At 44.9% G+C, this 19,184-nt stretch overlaps 1 protein-coding gene across 5 annotated transcripts in view; it reads right to left on the reverse strand.

Annotated features, from left to right (window-relative positions):
• Positions 1–19,184, reverse strand: part of SYNE3 (spectrin repeat containing nuclear envelope family member 3) — an 82,868-nt gene that overhangs the window by 33,167 nt on the left and 30,517 nt on the right. For 4 of the 5 annotated variants that reach the window (XM_069737563.1, XM_069737554.1, XM_069737538.1 and 1 more), the window contains exons 4-18: positions 18,770–19,079; positions 16,648–16,806; positions 15,155–15,499; positions 14,924–15,060; positions 10,601–10,778; positions 5,283–5,465; positions 4,932–5,075; positions 4,575–4,709; positions 4,316–4,465; positions 1,643–1,815; positions 1,329–1,409; positions 864–938; positions 405–509; positions 230–328; positions 51–146 (exon numbers count right to left, since the gene is read on the reverse strand). In XM_069737563.1, coding sequence (XP_069593664.1) covers positions 51–146; positions 230–328; positions 405–509; positions 864–938; positions 1,329–1,409; positions 1,643–1,815; positions 4,316–4,465; positions 4,575–4,709; positions 4,932–5,075; positions 5,283–5,465; positions 10,601–10,778; positions 14,924–15,060; positions 15,155–15,499; positions 16,648–16,806; positions 18,770–19,079 — 2,370 coding nt within the window. The remainder of the gene's footprint in view (positions 1–50; positions 147–229; positions 329–404; positions 510–863; positions 939–1,328; positions 1,410–1,642; positions 1,816–4,315; positions 4,466–4,574; positions 4,710–4,931; positions 5,076–5,282; positions 5,466–10,600; positions 10,779–14,923; positions 15,061–15,154; positions 15,500–16,647; positions 16,807–18,769; positions 19,080–19,184) is intronic. The other variant, XM_069737545.1, reaches the window with a different exon arrangement.

Raw genomic sequence — 19,184 nt, forward strand, 5'->3', positions numbered from 1 at the left:
GTATGTTCGGCTATGTTATGGAGCTACAGAAAATATCAAAATTGCCTTACCCGGACGAGCCCCAAACTTGTCTAAATCCTTCCTTTCTCGGAGAGCCACTGATGTCATCTGGTGAATCCATATGGATTACTTGCTCGTCTTGGCTGCTGCAAGAAATAATTAATAATGGACATTAATAAATGTATGTGAGGGCATCATGAGGGTCACTGAAAAAAAATATATATTTTACCCGGTCATGCCCCCAATTTGTAGAAATTCTTCCTGTCTCGGAGAGTCGCTGACGTCATCTGGTGAATCCATATGGATGACTTGCTCGTCTTGGCTGATACTGGTACAGGAAGTAAGCGATTAATGTCTGTTTGGCTATGTTATGGAGCCTATAGAAAATATCAAAATTGCTTTACCCCGACGAGCCCCAAATTTGCCGAAATCCTTCCTTTCTCGGAGAGCCACTGGTACTGAAGGCGTTTGAAGAATTTATATGGACGACTTGCCCGTCTTGGCTGATACTGACACAGGAAGTAATCAATAATGGATATTACTAAATGTGAGTTTATACATTTACATAAAGAAGAAGGAGAATATATTAAATAATGACAGGACTATTTAAAGGGATTGTCCAGGATTAGACAAAACGTGTCTGTCTTCTTCCACAAACATCGCCATTCCTCTCTGCAGGCCGTGGTTCTGCAGCTCACCTACTTTTTTTAAATGAATTGTGCAGAGCTGCAATACCACAAACGAAATGTAGACAGAGGGGGCGCTGTTTTTTTTTGTTTTTTTTAAAGCAACCATGATTTTATAATCCTAGACAAGTTTTTAAAGGGGTATTACAACCAAATGTGTGCACAGGAAACACGGACCTCATAGTTGTCTTTTTGGAGGTAAAGGTCCCGTCTTTCTGCTGGATGTCATCTGTGTCCACAAGTGAGACGAGGCTGAGAGATTACAAAATCTATTACGTCGGGGAAACTTCTAGATACATAAAAGAACACAGATGGAGGAGTCTATGCCAGGATGCAACTACTGCTCTCTGTAGTCAGCCAATTCATTTAGGTTGGTAAGAATAAACAGCCTAGAAAACACAGTCTTTATGTAGAGTTGTCAGACAGAAGGCCACGAGCAGTTAGGTTGTCAGATTTGACTATTGGGATCTGTTGCAAATACAAAACTTACAAAACAAAAGGCAAGGAGCTGGCAGCGCTCACATCAGCCTTAAAGGGGTATTCCAGCCTCAGCAAGTCGTCACCTACCCCAATGGACCCCCGCCATTGCAGGAACATGGGACTAGCGCCCCCGCTCTACTCTGGCCACAATGCACTATTTACCTGGGTGTCTGACATCCTGTGACCACCGGGGGTCTCTGCACAGATCTGGGTCTCGATTTTTGCCGTTCTTTGTCCTCGACGCTGTAAAATGTGACAATCACATAAAAGTTACAACAGGACACAGAGTACGGCAGGGGGCTGCAAGCTGAGGACTACATCTACCTGGGCAAAACTGGGAGTTGTAGTTCTAAATCAGCAGTGAAGTCTCAGGATGCTGAGAGTTACAAAGGAGAAGGAGTCTGCAGCCCCCAATGAGCCCCCTTTACCGCGGGGTCCCTTCTGTAAGGCAACGAGTCAGGGCCAGGACTTCTCACCTGGACATCTGCTCGTACAGCAGCTGTAAAAATTCCCAGGAGTCAATCAGTTGCTTGATTTCCTGCTGGATGAGCGCGGCGCCCTCTGGCGAGGAGGAGTCCATCACAGTCAGTCCTTGAGTCTCCACCAGATGGCGCAGGATTTCCTTTTCTGACAATTCAGCATTTAGCGACTGGAGATGAGAACGCAGAGGAGACGCGATCAGTACAGCACCAGCAATAAGATCCAAAGGGTATAACAAGAGACACAAACAATGCAAAGAATCCTTCACAGCTGCAGTCAGAATTCTGCTGGATGAACTCCAATAATGCAACAAGGCGATTAGTTTTACCCTAAACAAATGACTGTACAAGAGCCTGATGCACAGACAATAGTAAATACTACTCAAGGAGAGAATATGGGAATTTCAGCTCTGGAGTATAATACAAATTACGGTAGCTAATGTATGTTCACAGTGACATGAGCAGCAGTATAGCGAGCGCAGCTCTGGAGTGTAATACAATCTGGCTTCTGACCGCCCTTTTCCACTGAAACTGACCTGGCTAAAGTCACCAATGACCTACTAACGGCCAAAGCCAAGTGGCACTACTGTCCTCCTCCTCCTGGACCTGTCCTCTGCATTTCCGATTACTACAGACCCTCTCATCTCTTGGCATCACAGACTTGCCCTATCCTGGATATCTTCATACCAGACAGGACATTCAGCGTCTCCCACTCACACACCACCTCTTCATCTCCCCCCCTATCTGTTGGTGTACCCCAAGGTTCAGTTCTAGGACCCCTGCTCTTCTCCATCTCCACCTTCAGCCTGAAACAGCTCATAGAATCTCACAGCTTTCAGTATCATCTCTATGCTAATGACACACAGATCTACCTCTCTGGACCAGATATTACAACCCTACTAACCAGAATAATAATCTTTATTTTTATATAGCGCTAACATATTCTGCAGCGCTTTACAGGTTGCACACATTATCATCGCTGTCCCCGTTGAGGCTTACAATCTTAATTCCCTATCAGTAGGTCTTTGGAATGTGGGAGGAAACCGGAGAACCCGGAGGAAACCCACGCAAACACGGAGAGAACTTACAAACTCCTTGCAGATGTTGTCCTTAGTGGGGTTTGAACCCAGGACTCCAGCGCTGCAAGGCTGCAGAGCTATCCACTGCGCCACCGTGCTGCCCAGAATCCCTCAATGTCTGTCCACTATTTCATCCTTCTTCTCCGCTAGATTTCTAAAACTTAATATGGACAAAACAGAATTCATCATCTTTCCCCCATCTCACGCGACCCCCCCAACGAACCTATCCATTACAGTAAATGGCTGCCCACTCTCCCCAGTCCCACAAGCTCGCTGCCTCGGGGTAATCCTTGACTCTGATCTCTCCTTCAAACCACATATCCAAGCCCTTTCCACTCCCTGCCGACTTCAACTCAAAAATATTTCCCGGATCCGTACATTCCTAAACCAAGAATCTGCAAAAACCCTAGTCCATGCCCTCATCATCTCCCGCCTCGACTACTGCAACCTCCTGCTCTGTGGCCTCCTCTCAAACACTCTACCACCCCTCCAATCTCTTCTAAACTCTGCTGCCCGACAAATCCACCTGTCCCCCCGCTATTCCCTGGCCTCTCTCCTCTGTCAATCCCTTCACTGGCTCCCCATCACCCAGAGACTCCAGTACAAAACCCTAACCATGACATACAAAGCCATCCACAACCTGTCTCCTCCATACATCTGCGACCTCGTCTCCCGGTACTTTCCTGCACTCAACCTCCGATCCTCACAAGATCTCCTTCTCTACTCCCCTATTATCTCCTCTTCCCACAATCGCATACAAGATTTTTCTCGCGTATCACCCCTACTCTGGAACTCTCTACCACAACACATCAGACTCTCGCCTACCATCGAAACCTTCAAGAAGAGCCTGAAGACCCACCTCTTCAGACAAGCCTACAACCTGCAGTAACCACCGGTCGACCAAACCGCTGCATGACCAGCTCTACCCTCACCTACTGTATCCTCACCCATCCCTTGTAGATTGTGAGCCCTCGCGGGCAGGGTCCTCTCTCCTCCTGTACCACTTATGACTTGTATTGTTCAAGATTATTGTACTTGTTTTTATTATGTATACCCCTCCTCACATGTAAAGCGCCATGGAATAAATGTACACAGTGACTGCACCAGCAGAATAGTGAGTGCAGCTCTGGAGTATAGTACAGGATGTAACTCAGGATCAGTAATGTATGTACACAGTGACTGCACCATCAGAATAGTGAGTGCAGCTCTGGAGTATAATACAGAATGTAACTCAGGATCAGTAATGTAATGTATGTACACAGTGACTGCACCAGCTGAATAGTGAGTGCAGCTCTGGAGTATAATACAGGATGTAACTCAGGATCAGTAGTGTATGTATACAGTGACTGCACCAGCAGAATAGTGATTGCAGCTCTGGAGTATAATACAGGATGTAACTCAGGATCAGTAATGTAATGTATGTACACAGTGACTGTACCAGCAGAGTAGTGATTGCAGCTCTGGAGGATAATACAGAATGTAACTCAGGATCAGTACAGGATATTATGTGTTGGCTAAACATATTAAATGTCTCCCATCAACCATGAAATACCCATATTCTACCTGTCAGTATTTTAGCGTCACCCCCTACCTCAGTATCCAGCTCGCCCCAATTCTTGCCACCATTTTGGTATAATTCCAGCTTCTGGCGAGTGACCATGATCCAGTGCTGGAGATCGTGGAGATTATGACTGAACAGCCGGTGGTTATGAATATTCTCTTTACTGCTCCGTATCTTGTTCTAATAGGAAAGTGACAATGATGAGAAGATTACATTTATACAGATCTATGACTGTGGGAGATCCCTTTTCTATTCTCTCCATGTAAGCGATGGGATCAGCAGAGATTACCTCCAGAGATCTCTGTAACCTTAGGTAATCCGCGTTCAGCTGCTCGGCTCTGAGCGCGTGGGGCGAGTGGGACTTGGTCATGGAAATTAACTCTTGGATGGGGGTATGTAGGATCATTAATTCTTCTAGTAACATCTGCAAAAAAAGAGCCATAGATCAATAAATTAAAATGGAATCTCTCCACTGTCTGGACAGCACAAGGCAGATTTACTAATCCTAATTTATATCTAGACAGTGTAATCCCCGGTAGTGAGTTATTCCTATATTATAGCAATATCATGGTCTCACAACAGGGGGCGCTGTCATATAGATTTCTATGGAAAGTTTCCCAGCAGTCCTTTGAACACAAAAACTCGCCTGCAGTCTCTGAACCTGCGCCTCCTTCCCAATAATATCCGACTGTGGCTCATTTTCCTTCAGGCTTTTTTTTCGGATGGCGGATATCTTATGATGTAAAGTTTTCAATGCAGAATCAAACTCTTTTCTTAGCTCAGTCAAGCTCTGTAACAGAGAATTACATTTCATGGTAAATATGGAAAATAATTACATTTATTAGGTAAAACACCTAATAGACACAGAATGTTACAGAAGGACCAATTCGGTATATTTGCCAAAATGTAGCAAGTATTTATGCTGGTAGTTCCACGCAAGACCACCAGGGGTCAGTGTTACCTTGTCCAGACACAACACACAAAGTTTGGAAGTTACCTGTAAACTTTTCTTCCTCTCCAATAGATCCCGGTGAAGTGCTTCTCGGTCCTGTTCTGCTGTGGCAATATCCTGCAGAAGAGTCTGGGTTTTCTGGTCACCCAGGACAAGATGAACGCGCTCCTTCTTTTTTTCTAGAGCAGCCAACTTATCTTGAATTGTGCAACTTTCTCCAAGTAACTTCTACAGAAAAGAAAATTATGTGAGCAGGTCACAGCCTGGAAAAAATAACAACCTGAGGCTCAACAGCTGCTGGGGAACTACACCTCCCAGCATGCCATCCTAGCAAATATAAGGGCAAAATAAGAATCAACAGCTTTACCCCCACAGGATTGAGACCACTGACCTGTGAATACAAGCGCTTCTCACTAAATTAGAGTGTCATCAAAAAGTAACCGTATTTTTCGCTTTATAAAACGCACCTGATTATAAGATGCACCTAGATTTTAGAGAGGAAAAAAATATGTATATTGAGCCAAATAGTGTGCAAAAACCTTTACTAAAATACAAAAACATTCTCTGCTATGGGGGGGATCTGTGAATTACAATACAGTGCCTGTAGTACCTAATATTGTGACTGCCACCCACCTCATCCTCAGGAATACACCCACTTACTGTGTACATGGATGATTCTGAAAGATGAGGGGGGTGGTAGTCACATTTGCAATAAACATTTTGGACACTACATTAAAGTGTATATTTTCCACTAAATATGGCTAAACCCCATCATCCTTCAGAATATACCCACTGATACAGTATATTCTGAAGGATGATGGGGGTTGTTTGCTCACCTTTCCTAAAAGGATCTCGGACGTGTGAGTACCGCAGTTGTATCATAAATAGTGTGCAGGAAAAGATATATGATTGGTGGAGGAAGCTCAGAAACAATTCCAACCACCAACCACTATCCATCCCTGCAGAGGAAAAGGAGAATCGCTCTTTTCTCCCTCCTCAGCTTTAGGCCTCTTTTCACACGTCCGTCAGTATCTCCGGTACATGTGGTGACAGTTTTCCCATGTACCGGAGACACTGACACACGTAGACCCATTCACATGAATGGGTCTGTGCACATGTCAGCGTGTTTCCACGGACGGTGTGTCCATGTGCCCCACACGTACAGTACAGACCAAAAGTTTGGACACACCTTCTCATTTAAAGATTTTTCTGTATTTTCATGACTATGAAAATTGTACATTCACACTGAAGGCATCAAAACTATGAATTAACACATGTAGAATTATATACTTAACAAAAAAGTGTGAAACAACTGAAATTATGTCTTACATTCTAGGTTCTTCAAAGTAGCCACCTTTTGCTTTGATGACTGCTTTGCACACTCTTGGCATTCCCTTGATGAGCTTCAAGAGGTTGTCACCGGGAATGGTTTTCATTTCACAGGTGTGCCCTGTCAGGTTTAATAAGTGGGATTTCTTGCCTTATAAACGGGGTTGGGGTTGGGACCATCAGTTGTGTTGTGCAGAAGTCTGGTGGATACACAGCTGACAGTCCTACTGAACAGACTGTTAGCTGCTTTTTTCTTGCCATAATACAAATTCTAAGTAAAGAAAAGTGAGTGGCCATCATTACTTTAAGAAATGAAGGTCAGTCAGTCCGAAAAATTGGGAAAACTTTAAAAGTGTTCCCAAGTGCAGTGGCAAAAACCATCTAGAGCTACAAAGAAACTGGCTCACATGAGGACCGTCCCAGGAAAAGAAGACCAAGACGCACCTCTGCTTCTGAGGATAAGTTTATCCGAGTCACCAGCCTCAGAAATTGCAGGTTAACAGCAGCTCAGATTAGAGACCAGGTCAATGCCACACAGAGTTCTAGCAGCAGACACATCTCTACAACAACTGTTAAGAGGAGACTTTGTGCAGCAGGCCTTCATGGTAAAATAGCTGCTAGGAAACCACTGCTAAGGACAGGCAACTAGAAGAAGAGACTTGTTTGGGCTAAAGAACACAAGGAATGGACATTAGATCAGTGGAAATCTGTGCTTTGGTCTGATGAGACCAAATTTGAGATCTTTGGTTCCAACCACCGTGTCTTTGTGCGACGCAGAAAAGGTGAACGGATGGACTCTACGTGCCTGGTTCCCACCATGAAACATGGAGGAGGAGGTGTGATGGTGTGGGGGTGCTTTGCTGGTGACACTGTTGGGGATTTATTCAAAATAGAAGGCATACTGAACCAGCATGGCTACCACAGCATCTTGCAGCAGCATGCTATTCCATCCGGTTTGCGTTTAGTTGGACCATCATTTATTTTTCAACAGGACAATGACCCCAAACACACCTCCAGGCTGTGTAAGGGCTATTTGACCAAGAAGGAAAGTGATGGGGTGCTACGCCAGATGACCTGACCTCCACAGTCACCAGACCTGAACCCAATCGAGATGGTTTGGGGTGAGCTGGACCGCAGAGTGAAGGCAAAAGGGCCAACAAGTGCTAAGCATCTCTGGGAACTCCTTTAAGATTGTTGGAAGACCATTCCCGGTGACTACCTCTTGAAGCTCATCAAGAGAATGCCAAGAGTGTGCAAAGCAGTCATCAAAGCAAAAGGTGGCTACTTTGAAGAACCTAGAATATAAGACATAATTTCAGTTGTTTCACACTTTTTTGTTAAGTATATAATTCCACATGTGTTAATTCATAGTTTTGATGCCTTCAGTGTCAATTTACAATTTTCATAGTCATGAAAATACAGAAAAATCTTTAAATGAGAAGGTGTGTCCAAACTTTTGGTCTGTACTGTAGACATACCCATTTTGTACTGTCAGCACAGGCGGCAAAATGTCCAGCACATGTGAACACTGAGAACACACATATGAATGTCATCCGTGTGACACGCATCAGCGCCGGGGAAGAAGTTCTACAATAAGTGCCGTTCCAGGCGCCGGGTGCTGAAGACGGCTCTCATCATTCTCCCCTGCTCTGCCGGTAATCTGAGCGAGCAGGGGAGAATGATGAGAGTTATATTAAAGTCAAAACAATGACAGCAGGTGGGGGCTTTTTGGACTATTACGCCCATCAACCTACACCTGCTGCCGCTAATAACAGTGACAGCAGGAGCAGATGATCAGGGTTTTCCTCGCCCGCGGCCTGCGATATAACTAAAATTAATGAAAAACCTGGCGTGGGTTCCCCCGTATTTTCTATAACCAAACAAGAAAAACTCACAGCTGGGGGCTGGAACTCTCAGCTATCAGCTTCAGCAAGGTTGGCTATCAAGAATAGAGGAGTCCCCACGCCTTATTTTTATTTGACAACCAGCCTTACTAACGCAGACAGCGGGGGGCTGGTATTCTCAGGCTGGTAAGGGGCCATGGATATTGGCTCCCCCCAGCTTAAAAACAGCAGAAAGCACCTGCACAGAAAAGGCACATCTATTAGATGGCGCTCTGCCTGGCTCTTCCCGCTTGCCCTGTAGCGGTGGCTAGTGGGGTGTTCATATTTGTGGGTTTAATGTCACCTTTGTATTGTCAGGTGACATCAAACCCACGGCTTAGTAATGGAGAGGCGTCTATAAGACAGCTATCCATTACTAATCCTATAGTTATATGGTAAAAAAAAAAAAACACAGCCAGAATAAAGTCCTTTATTTGAAATAAGACTAAACACAGTTTTCCTTTTTCATTTAAAGGCTTAATTCCACCGAAGCGCTCATTCTCCTGTAATAAACCAAAAATAAAAAAGAACAATATGCCATACCTGTCCGTCGTTCTGTCCCACACCGTAACCCATATCTGGGGGGAAACAGTTTTCAACCTGCACGGTGCCAAGATACATCCAGGCTGAAAACCCCTGGTGAACGAGCTGCATAATTGACCAGCGGTAACATCATCGAGGCCAGGCCGAGAGCTCCATCGGCGCCTGCTGCGTCCGGGGCCATTTTCCTGGAGACATCGCGTAGAGGCAGACGCGGATGGAGATCTCGGCTTTCCTCCATCTGCAAGTGTGAAGCCGAACGCCGGAAGAAGAATGGTGGCCGCCATATGCCGCCGCAGGGCCACTGCTTGCCGCTGTACCACCACCGCAGGACCACCGCTTGCCGCCATTCCACCACTGCACACTGCAGGACCGCCGCACCACCACCGCAACACCTCCAGCATCGGTAAGAACAGTGTTCGGTTTATAAGACGCACCCCCATTATCCACCTAATTTTGGGGATCATAAAAGTGCATCTTATAATCCGAAAAATCTGGCAACTTATTTCAGTTCTTCAATACAAAAAGTGAAACTCATTTACTATATAGAGTCATTACAAACAGAGTGATCTATTTCACGTGTTTATTTCTGTTAATGTTTATGATTATGGCTTACGGCCAATGAAAACCCAAAAGTCATTATCTCAGTAAATTATAATACTTTATAACACCAGCTTGAAAAATGATTTTAAAATCCAAAGTGTTGGCCTACTGAAATGTATGTTCAGTAAATGCACTCAGTACTTGGTCGGGGCTCCTTTGGCATCAATTACTGTATCAATGCGGCGTGGCACGGAGGCGATCTGCCTGTGGCACTGCTGAGGTGTTATGGAAGCCCAGGTTGCTTTGAAAGCAGCCTTCAGCTCGTCTGTATTGTTGGGTCTGGTGTCTCTCATCTTCCTCTTGACAATACCCCATAGATTCTCTATAGGGTTTAGGTCAGGCGAGTTTGCTGCCAATAAGTAATGTGACACATGTAGACCATGTCCTGGATACGTCTGTATGTGGTGGCTCATGAACCAATGACTCCAGCAGCAGTCCACTACTTGTGAATCTCCCCCAAATTTGTGAATGGCCTTTTCTTAACAATCCTTTCAAGGCTGCAGTTATCCCGGTTGCTTGTGCACCTTTTTCTACCACACTTTTTCCTTGCACACAATTTTCCACTAATATGCTTGGATACAGCACTATGTGAACAGCCAGATTCTTTAGCAATGACCTTTTGTGGCTTACCCTCCTTGTGAAGTGTATCAATGACTGGCTTCTGGACATCTGTCAAGTCAGCAGTCTTCCCCATGATTGTGGAGCTACTGAAACAGACTAAGGAACCTTTTTAAATACTTAGGAAAGCTTTGCAGGTGTTTTTGTTAATTATTCTAATTTACTGAGATAATGACTTTTGGGTTTTCATAGGCTGTAAGCCATAATCATCAACATTAACAGAAATAAACACGTGAAATAGATCGCTCTGTTTGTAATGATTCTATATGATTTTCACTTGTTGTATTGAAGAACTGAAATAAATTAACTTTTTGATATTTTAATTTTGTGAAAAGCACCAGCATTTTATATACACAACTCAACCAAGTTAACGGGGCCCTAATATCTCACCTCGATATTGTCCAGGGCATCGCGATTCATGGCGCCATCATTCACAGGGACTGCAGTTGCGTCGAGGACGCTCTCGGCGATTGGTTTCCAGTAGAGAAATTCACGTAGAGGGTTCTGGAAAAGCTGCTTCAGCTCCGACTCCGTGTCAGTGCTCAGCTTAAAGGCTTTACTCTTTGCCCTGGAGAAAAGATTCATCACAAAGTACAAGAAAGAACAGAACAATCACACATTGTCCCCTGTACACACCAGAAGGGTCACTGAATTCATAGGGGCAGTATTCTAGTAGTTATATTCTTGTACATATGGACAGTATTATAGTAGTTATATTTTGTAAATAGGGGCAGTATTATAGTAGTTATATTCTTGTACATAGGGGCAGTGTTATAGTTGTTACAGTGGGGAAAAAAGTATTTAGTCGGCCACCAATTGTGCAAGTTCTCCCACTTAAAAAGATGACAGACGCCTGTAATTGACATCACAGGTAGACCACAACTATGAGAGTCAAAATGAGAAAACAAATCCAGAAAATCACCTTGTCTGATTTGGCAAGATTTATTTTTCAAATTATGCTGGAAGATAAGTCTTTGATCATTAACAAAAGTTCATCTCAATATTTTGTACCGTACATACTCGAGTATAAGCCGAGATTTTCAGTCCATTTTTGGGGGCTGAAAGTCCCCCTCTCGGCTTATACTCGAGTCATACCCAGGGGTCGGCAGGGGAGGGGGAGCGGGGGCTGTGTAATTATACCCACCTACTCCTGGCGCGGTCCCTGCTTCCCCGGCGTGGCAGCTTCTTCCTGTACTGAGCAGTCACATGGTACCGCTCATTACAGTAATGAATATGCGGCTCCACCTCCCATAGGGGTGGAGCCGCATATTCATTACTGTAATGAGCGGTAACGGTGACCGCTCAGCACAGCAAGAAGCAGCGGCGCCGGGGAAGCCAGGGACCGCGCCTGGAGCAGGTGAATATAACGGAGTGGGGGAGCGCTGCGCGATATTCACCTGCTCCCCGTTCTGGGCGCCGCTCCGTCTTCAGCATCTTCTGCAGTGACGCTGAGGTCAGAGGGTGCGGTGACGTGGTTAGTGCGTGCCCTCTGCCTGAACGTCAGTGCAGAAGACGCTGAAGATATAGCGGTGCCGGAACGAAGTCAGGTGAATATTGAAAGTGCCGGGGGCCTGAGTGACGGAGAGGTGAGTATGTGTTTTTTTTTTATCGCAGCAACAGCAAATGGTGCAAGTGTCTGTATGGAGCATCTTATGGGGCCATAATATTTGGGCAGCACTATATGGGGCAAGTGTTTGTATGGGGCCATAACGTTTGTGCAGCATTATATGGGGCAAATATCTTTATGGAGCATCTTATGGGGCCATAATCAAGGTTTGTGCAGCACTATATGGGGCAAATATCTTTATGGAGCATCTTATAGGGCCATAATCAATATTTGTGCAGCATTATATTGGGCAAATGTGTCTATGGAGCATCTTATGGGGCCATTATTAACCTTTATGCGGGATTATATGGGGCATATTTTAATATGGAGCATCTAAACTTTATGGAGCATTATATGGGGCTCCTGATTCAATATGGATATTCAAAAACACTTAAGCTACTGATGTCTCAATTAATTTTACTTTTATTGGTATCTATTTTTACTTTTGACATTTACCGGTAGCTGCTGCATTTCCCACCCTAGGCTTATACTCGAGTCATTAAGTTTTCCCAGTTTTTTGTGGCAAAATTAGGGGGGGTCGGCTTATACTCGGGTCGGCTTATACTCGAGTATATATGGTATATCCTTTGTTGGCAATGACAGAGGTCAAAAGTTTTCTGTAAGTCTTCACAAGGTTGTCACACACTGTTGGTGGTATGTTGGTTCATTCCTCCATGCAGATCTCCTCTAGAGCAGTGATGTTTTGGGCCTGTCGCTGGGAAACATGGACTTTCAACTCCCTCCAAAGGTTTTCTATGGGGTTGAGATCTGGAAACTGGCTAGGCCACTCCAGGACCTTCATATGCTTCTCACCAAGCCACTCCTTCGTTGCCCTGGTGGTGTGCTTGGGATCATTATCATGCTGAAAGACCCACCCACGTTTCATCTTCAATGCCCTTGCTGATGGAAGGTTTGCACTCAAAATCTCACGATACGTGACCCCATTCATTCTTTCGTGTACACAGATCAGTCCTCCTAGTCACTTTGCAAAGAAAAAGCCTCAAAGCATGATGTTGCCACCCCCATGCTGCACAGTAGGCATGGTGTTCTTTGGATGCAACTCAGCATTCGGTCTCCTCCAAACACGATGAGTTTTGTTTCTACCAAACAGTTCTACTTTGGTTTCATCAGACCATATGACATTCTCCCAATACTCTTCTGGATAATCCAAATGCTCTCTAGCAAGCTTCAGACAGGCCTGGACATGTACTGGCTTAAGTAGGGGGACACGTCTGGCACTGCAGAATCTGAATCCCTGGCGGCATATTGTGTTACTGATGGTAGCCTTTGTTAAGGTGGTCCCAGCTCTATCCAGGTCATTCACTAGGTCCCCCTGTATGATTCTGGGATTTTTGCTCACCGTTCTTGTGATCATTTTGACCCCACGGAGTGAGATCTTGCGTGGAGCCCCAGATCGAAAGAGATTATCAGTGGTCTTGTATGTCTTCCATTTTCTTATTATTGCTCCCACAGTTTATTTCATCACACCAAGCTGCTTGACTATTGCAGATTCAGTCTTCCCAGCCTGGTGCGGGGCTACAATTTTGTTTCTGGTGTCCATCGACAGCTCTTTGGTCTTCACCATAGTGGAGTTTGGAGTGTAACTGTTTGAGGTTGTGGACAGGTGTCTTTCATACTGATAACAAGTTCGAACAGGTGTCATTACTGCAGGCAATGAGTGGAGGACAGAGGAGCCTCTTAAAGAAGAAGTTACAGGTCTGTGAGAGCCAGAAATCTTGCATGTTTTTAGGTGACCAAATACTTATTTCTCACCATCATTTGCAAAATAAATCTTGCCAAATCAGAAAAGGTGATTTTCTGGATTTGTTTTCTCATTTTTACTTTCATAATGGTGGTCTACCTATGATGTCAATTTCAGGCCTCTCTCATCTTTTCAAGTGGGATAACTTGCACAATTGGTGGCTGACTAAGTACTTTTTTTCCCCACTGTATATTCTTGTACAAAGGGGGCAGTATTATAGTAGTTATGTTCTTGTACATAGTAAGCAGTATTATACACATGGTCAAAATTGTTGGTACCCCTCGTTTAAATTACAGAAAAACCGACAATGGTCACAGAAATAACTTGAATCTGACAAAAGTGATAATAAATAAAAAATCTATGAAAATGAACAAATGAAAGTCAGGCATTGCTTTTCAACCATGCTTCCACAGAATTAAAAAAAAATAAAACTCATGAAATAGGCCCGGACAGAAATGATGGTACCCCTGAAAATAATGTGACAAAAGTTACCGTATATACTCAAGTATAAGCTGAGCATTTCAGCCCATTTTTGTAGGCTGAAATTGACCCTCTCGGCTTATACTCGAGTCATTCCCAGGGGTCGGCAGGGAAGGGGGAGCGGCAGCTGTCTAATCATACTCACCTGCTCCTGGCGCAGTCCCTGCACATCCCTGGTTCTCTGGGTGCTGACAGCTTCTTCCTTTATTGAGCGGTCACATGGTACGGCTCATTACAGTAATGAATATGGACCCGACTCCACTCCCATAGGGGTGGAGCCGCATATTCATTACTGCAATGAGCGGTACCATGAGACCGCTCAACACTGGAAGAAGCTGTCAGCGACCGGAGAACCAGGGACCTGCAGGGACCACTCCAGGAGCAGGTGAGTATGACGGGGGCATAGCGCGATATTCACTTGTCCTCCGCAGTCCTAGGAGCAGTAGTGTAGTAGTTATATTCTTGTATATAGGGACAGTATTATAGTAGTTATATTCTTGTACATACGGGCAGTATTGTAGGAGTTATATTCTTGTACATAGGAGCAGTATTATAGTAGTTAGATTCTTGTAAATAGGGGTAGTGTTATAGGAGTTATATTCTCGTACACTTGGGCAGTATTATAGTAGTTATATTCTTGTACGTAGGAGCAATATTATAGTAGTTATATTTTGTAAATAGGGGCGGTATTATAGTAGTTATATTCTTGTACATAGGGGCAGTATTATAGTACTTATATTCTTGTACGTAGGGAGCAGTTTTATAGTAGTTATATTCATATATAGGAGCAGTATTATAACAGTTATATTCTTGTACATAGAGGGCAGTATTTATTATGTTATTATGTGGTGACGTGTTTACATACCTCTGATAGTCGCGCATGGCTGAGATGACGCCATCGGACAGTGGTTGGACATCCTTGGAGAATTTGAAGAGATCTTTTAGTTGCACTTTCACCCTCTCTGCTTTGGCTTCTTCTGCGGCTAGTGCCGACTTGGTGGCCTATACATGTGGAGAAGGGTCTCGTTAGTCTATATTACGACCTATGAGCTGCAGGACTATTTGTTTAGTAAATGATATAAACAGTTCTTCTCACATTCAGCGTTTTCCATAGGGCTATTAATTCATCCTCGCTCTTCACTCGCTCCCCGGACTCCAGACTTTCCTCCAGCCTCTGCGTGGCCTTACGAAACTCATTGATGTTGGCCTCCAGTTGTTGGGCGAGGAGGAGGAAGGTGTTGTCCATGTTGTGAGTCTTCAGAAGCGTCTCTTCCTCTTCATCGTTCATCTGTTTTAACTCTTTCAAGGTTTTGCGCAATTCCTCCAGCTCCCTGCAGATCTTCTCAGCTCCCAGGGGTGATGTATTCTTAATCACCTGCGCCGACTTCTCCTCCAGGGCTTCTAACTGTTTATTACCACTTTCCACATCTTTACTGATCTCCTGCAATAGAGAAGTCATAAGACCCTGAAGGAGATGGCACAATATGGATCGTTAGCACAAATATATTAGTGACTGTAGAGATCCTCATGGGTGGGGCTAAGTGAATTCCTGCCCCTGCCCATTGTAGGATAGGTAGAGAATTGTTATATTTGTAACTCAGCCACATGATCTCATTTCCTTGTCCTTTTTCCAGATCTTAGGAAAGGGATGGAGAAAAATATATGAAGAGAATACAAAGAAATTACAACACGGGAGGCCCCAAAATTGTGTCCTCCTTTTTATTTTCAAACAAAAATGAGTGCACATATAGGCAAAATAGTCAGGACATTTCAACAGAATATATTTAAGTCACTGTCACTTTAAAACTAAAACAGAAACGTGAAATGTAAATTATTGGAGCTCAGGAATGTTTCACAATGGCAGGGAGTGAGCGGAGGCGACAAGCCGGGTGTGACATATAAGCTGTCATATCAGACATACCTGTCGTTATACAACCTGTTACTGCGGATCTGACATTCCAAGTGTCAGCGATAACACAGGAGCGATTACTCCACCGATAACTAACTACATCCCATCAGTATCTGGTGGCCCCGATACTGATGGTGAAGGTGATGGGCGGTCACCAGATGCGGATGGTGGAGGTGACAGGTGGCAATAAAGATACTGATGATTGAGGCGACAGGTGGCAATCAGGTACTGATGGAGGTGATGGGCGGCCACAAAATACTGGAGGTGACGGGTGGCCACCAGATACTGATGATGGAGGTGACAGGATGTCACCAGATACTGATGACGGAGGTAATGAGCAGACACCAGATGCGGATGGTGGAGGTGACAGGTGGCAATAAAGATACTGATGATTGAGGCGACAGGTGGCAATCAGGTACTGATGGAGGTGATGGGCGGCCACAAAATACTGGAGGTGACGGGAGGTCAACAGATACTGATGATGGAGGTGACAGGCGCTCACCAGATACTGATGGGATCTATAGTTCTCTTTTGTTCACTTTGCATTTTGTTATTTGATGAATATAAACTACTATCACTTATACTGTAGGTTGGCGTCATTTTACTTTAATGTGCTTTTTCCCAGCACTGTTTCTCTGTCTCGATCAGACATTTTTCTACACCCATACAATTACTTTTACCTGCAGGATGTCCAGCCTGTTTTCCGTACTGTTGGATGCAGCTGCTACATAAACCTTCAGCTTCTCGATGACACTGTTCAGCCAGGTTTTGAAGCCACTGACGTCGCCCTCATAGGCTTCATGATGCTTCCAGATCTTCTCCAGACGTTCAACCCGCTCCTGAAATCACAGAAACCCGATATCTGTGTGTAACACAAGATGAGATGGCAGAAAGGGTTAAGCTTGGCTCAGCCTTATCGCCTGCGGTTCGGTGGATTGCTGTGGGACAATGCGCACAAGTTTCTCATACACCCAGTAAACTAAATGCAAACAGACATGAAACTGAGCAAACAGCCAGAGAGGAGATGGGGCCAAAGACAAGCAGCAGCTGAAGCTGGGCAGAAGCTTCTGCAGAGCTGTAATCAGGTGCCGAAGGGGAAGTGGCAGACGCTGGTGACTGAGGAGAGGTCACCAGATCTCCTGTATCCGAAGCATAGAAGCACATCCATCAGAGATCTCAGTCACTTCTAAGGGGGGTTCATGCAAATGTTCACTGACCGAGTGTCAAAAATCAGGTCATCATGTAATCAGCTACAGGTCACCAGATCACTAATTATAGGTTACAGATCATTACCTATAGGTCATCAGATCACTACCTACAGGTCACCCTGTAATCAGCTACAGGTCACCAGATCACTAATTATAGGTCATTAGATCACTACGTATAGGTCACGCGGTCTCAAATTATAGGTCACCACATCACTACCTATAGCTCACCCTGTAATCAGCTACAGATCACTAATTATATGTCACCAGATCACTAATTATAGGTCACAAGATCACTACCTATAGGTCACCAGATCACTCTCTTATAGGTAACCAGATCACTGCCTGGAGATTATCATATTTTCATGTCTATTTCCCATTTCTCAGGTTCCTCCACATCACCACATTATCATACAGGACATCATTATTATTAGTGAGCAGATCAGGATCTATAGATCACCAGATGATCACCCATAGTCTGTCAGATAATCAACCATCATTGACCAGATCTCCATATCATCTGTTTGGCATATTGCTCCCCAACAAAGCCAGCATGTAAAACAACTATCTCAGACAGATCTTGGCCTCCCCCGTCCGGGGTCAGGTCTCCGCCGCTGCTCCGGTCTCTGCGTACTGGCTACAGTGGGAACATCATGACTACAGCGCACATCACCGCTGCAGCCAATCACTGAGCTTAGCAGCTGTGCAGACGTAGATGCAGGAGACACTGATTGGCTGTAGTTCTGATGTCCCTGTTGCAGCCAGCGGAGAGCTGTCTCTGGATGTTGGGAGTGCGAGTTCTCTCTGTGCTCGCTTACACACCTTTCTGGGGAGAACTGCGAAAGTGTAAAACTCCAAGCTCTCCACAGTGCGGCACCTCCTTACATCTCCTCCCTCATTTCTGTCTATCGACCTAACCGACCGCTGCGCTCTGCAAATGACTTTCGATTAACCTCTGCACTAATCCGTACCTCCCACTCCCGACTCCAAGACTTCTCCCGTGCTGCGCCAATCCTCTGGAATGCTCTACCCCAAGATATTAGGACTATCCAGAATTTGCATAGTTTTAGGCGCTCGCTCAAAACACATTTGTTCAGAGTGGCCTATAACGTTCCCTAATCAAAATCATGTTATGTTTGTGTGTGTGTAGCCCATTCACTATCTTCATCTATCCCCCACCCCCTGAAGATGGCTGGACCATCATTGTAAATACATCATTGTAAATACACACCTGTACTTTGTATCTCCCCCACCTCATTGTAGATTGTAAGCTCTCACGAGCAGGGTCGTCTTATTGCTTTAATTATTGTATTGTTAACGTTGTTACCTATGACTGTTGTGTTTGATACTGTTAAACTGTAAAGCGCTGCGAAAGATTATTATTATTAAAACTCCTCTAAGCTAAATTACGCTTTATCCTCCAGTTGCAACCAGAGCTGCGTTCACATTGCAGCCACGCTTCATTAGCTGAGCAACGCTCAGAGATGCGACATTAGATGTGGTCTCAGCTCCGACAATGCACTGCTCTCTGACAACCAGGAGAATTCTGGATGCAGCTTTGGATGTGACTGGAGAATTAAACAAAGTTTAACCAGACCTGGGCCTTTTTCTTTATCTGTATGTACTCGGCCATCATGGCGCTCTGGACGCTTTCCTCCACGCTGGGGTCCCCGATCCGGTTGTATAGGGAGGAGGCCTCCTCCAGCAGCCGATCCACCAGTCGTGACTGGTTCAGGACGTCCTTCATGAGCACCAGGGCTTGCTCGTACTGCCAGCGTTTCTCCTTGAGGCCGAGCTGCAGCTCCACGTCTGGCTCCAGGGTCAGGGAGACATTGTGAACCCAGAGCGTAAACTCGTCCCGCGCCCTCAGGTACTCGTTCCAGTGCAGCCAGACCCATTCGATTCGGCTATGAAAGAAGCAAAACGTTGATAATGACAGATCCAATGCTCCAATCAGGATGTTCTTATTCACTGACAGCAAGCAGAGGTCCTGAAAGTGCCGAGAAACAGAG

This window comes from Ranitomeya imitator, chromosome 1 (genome assembly GCF_032444005.1).
Source record: "Ranitomeya imitator isolate aRanImi1 chromosome 1, aRanImi1.pri, whole genome shotgun sequence".
In the NCBI taxonomy this organism is placed as follows: domain Eukaryota; kingdom Metazoa; phylum Chordata; class Amphibia; order Anura; family Dendrobatidae; genus Ranitomeya; species Ranitomeya imitator.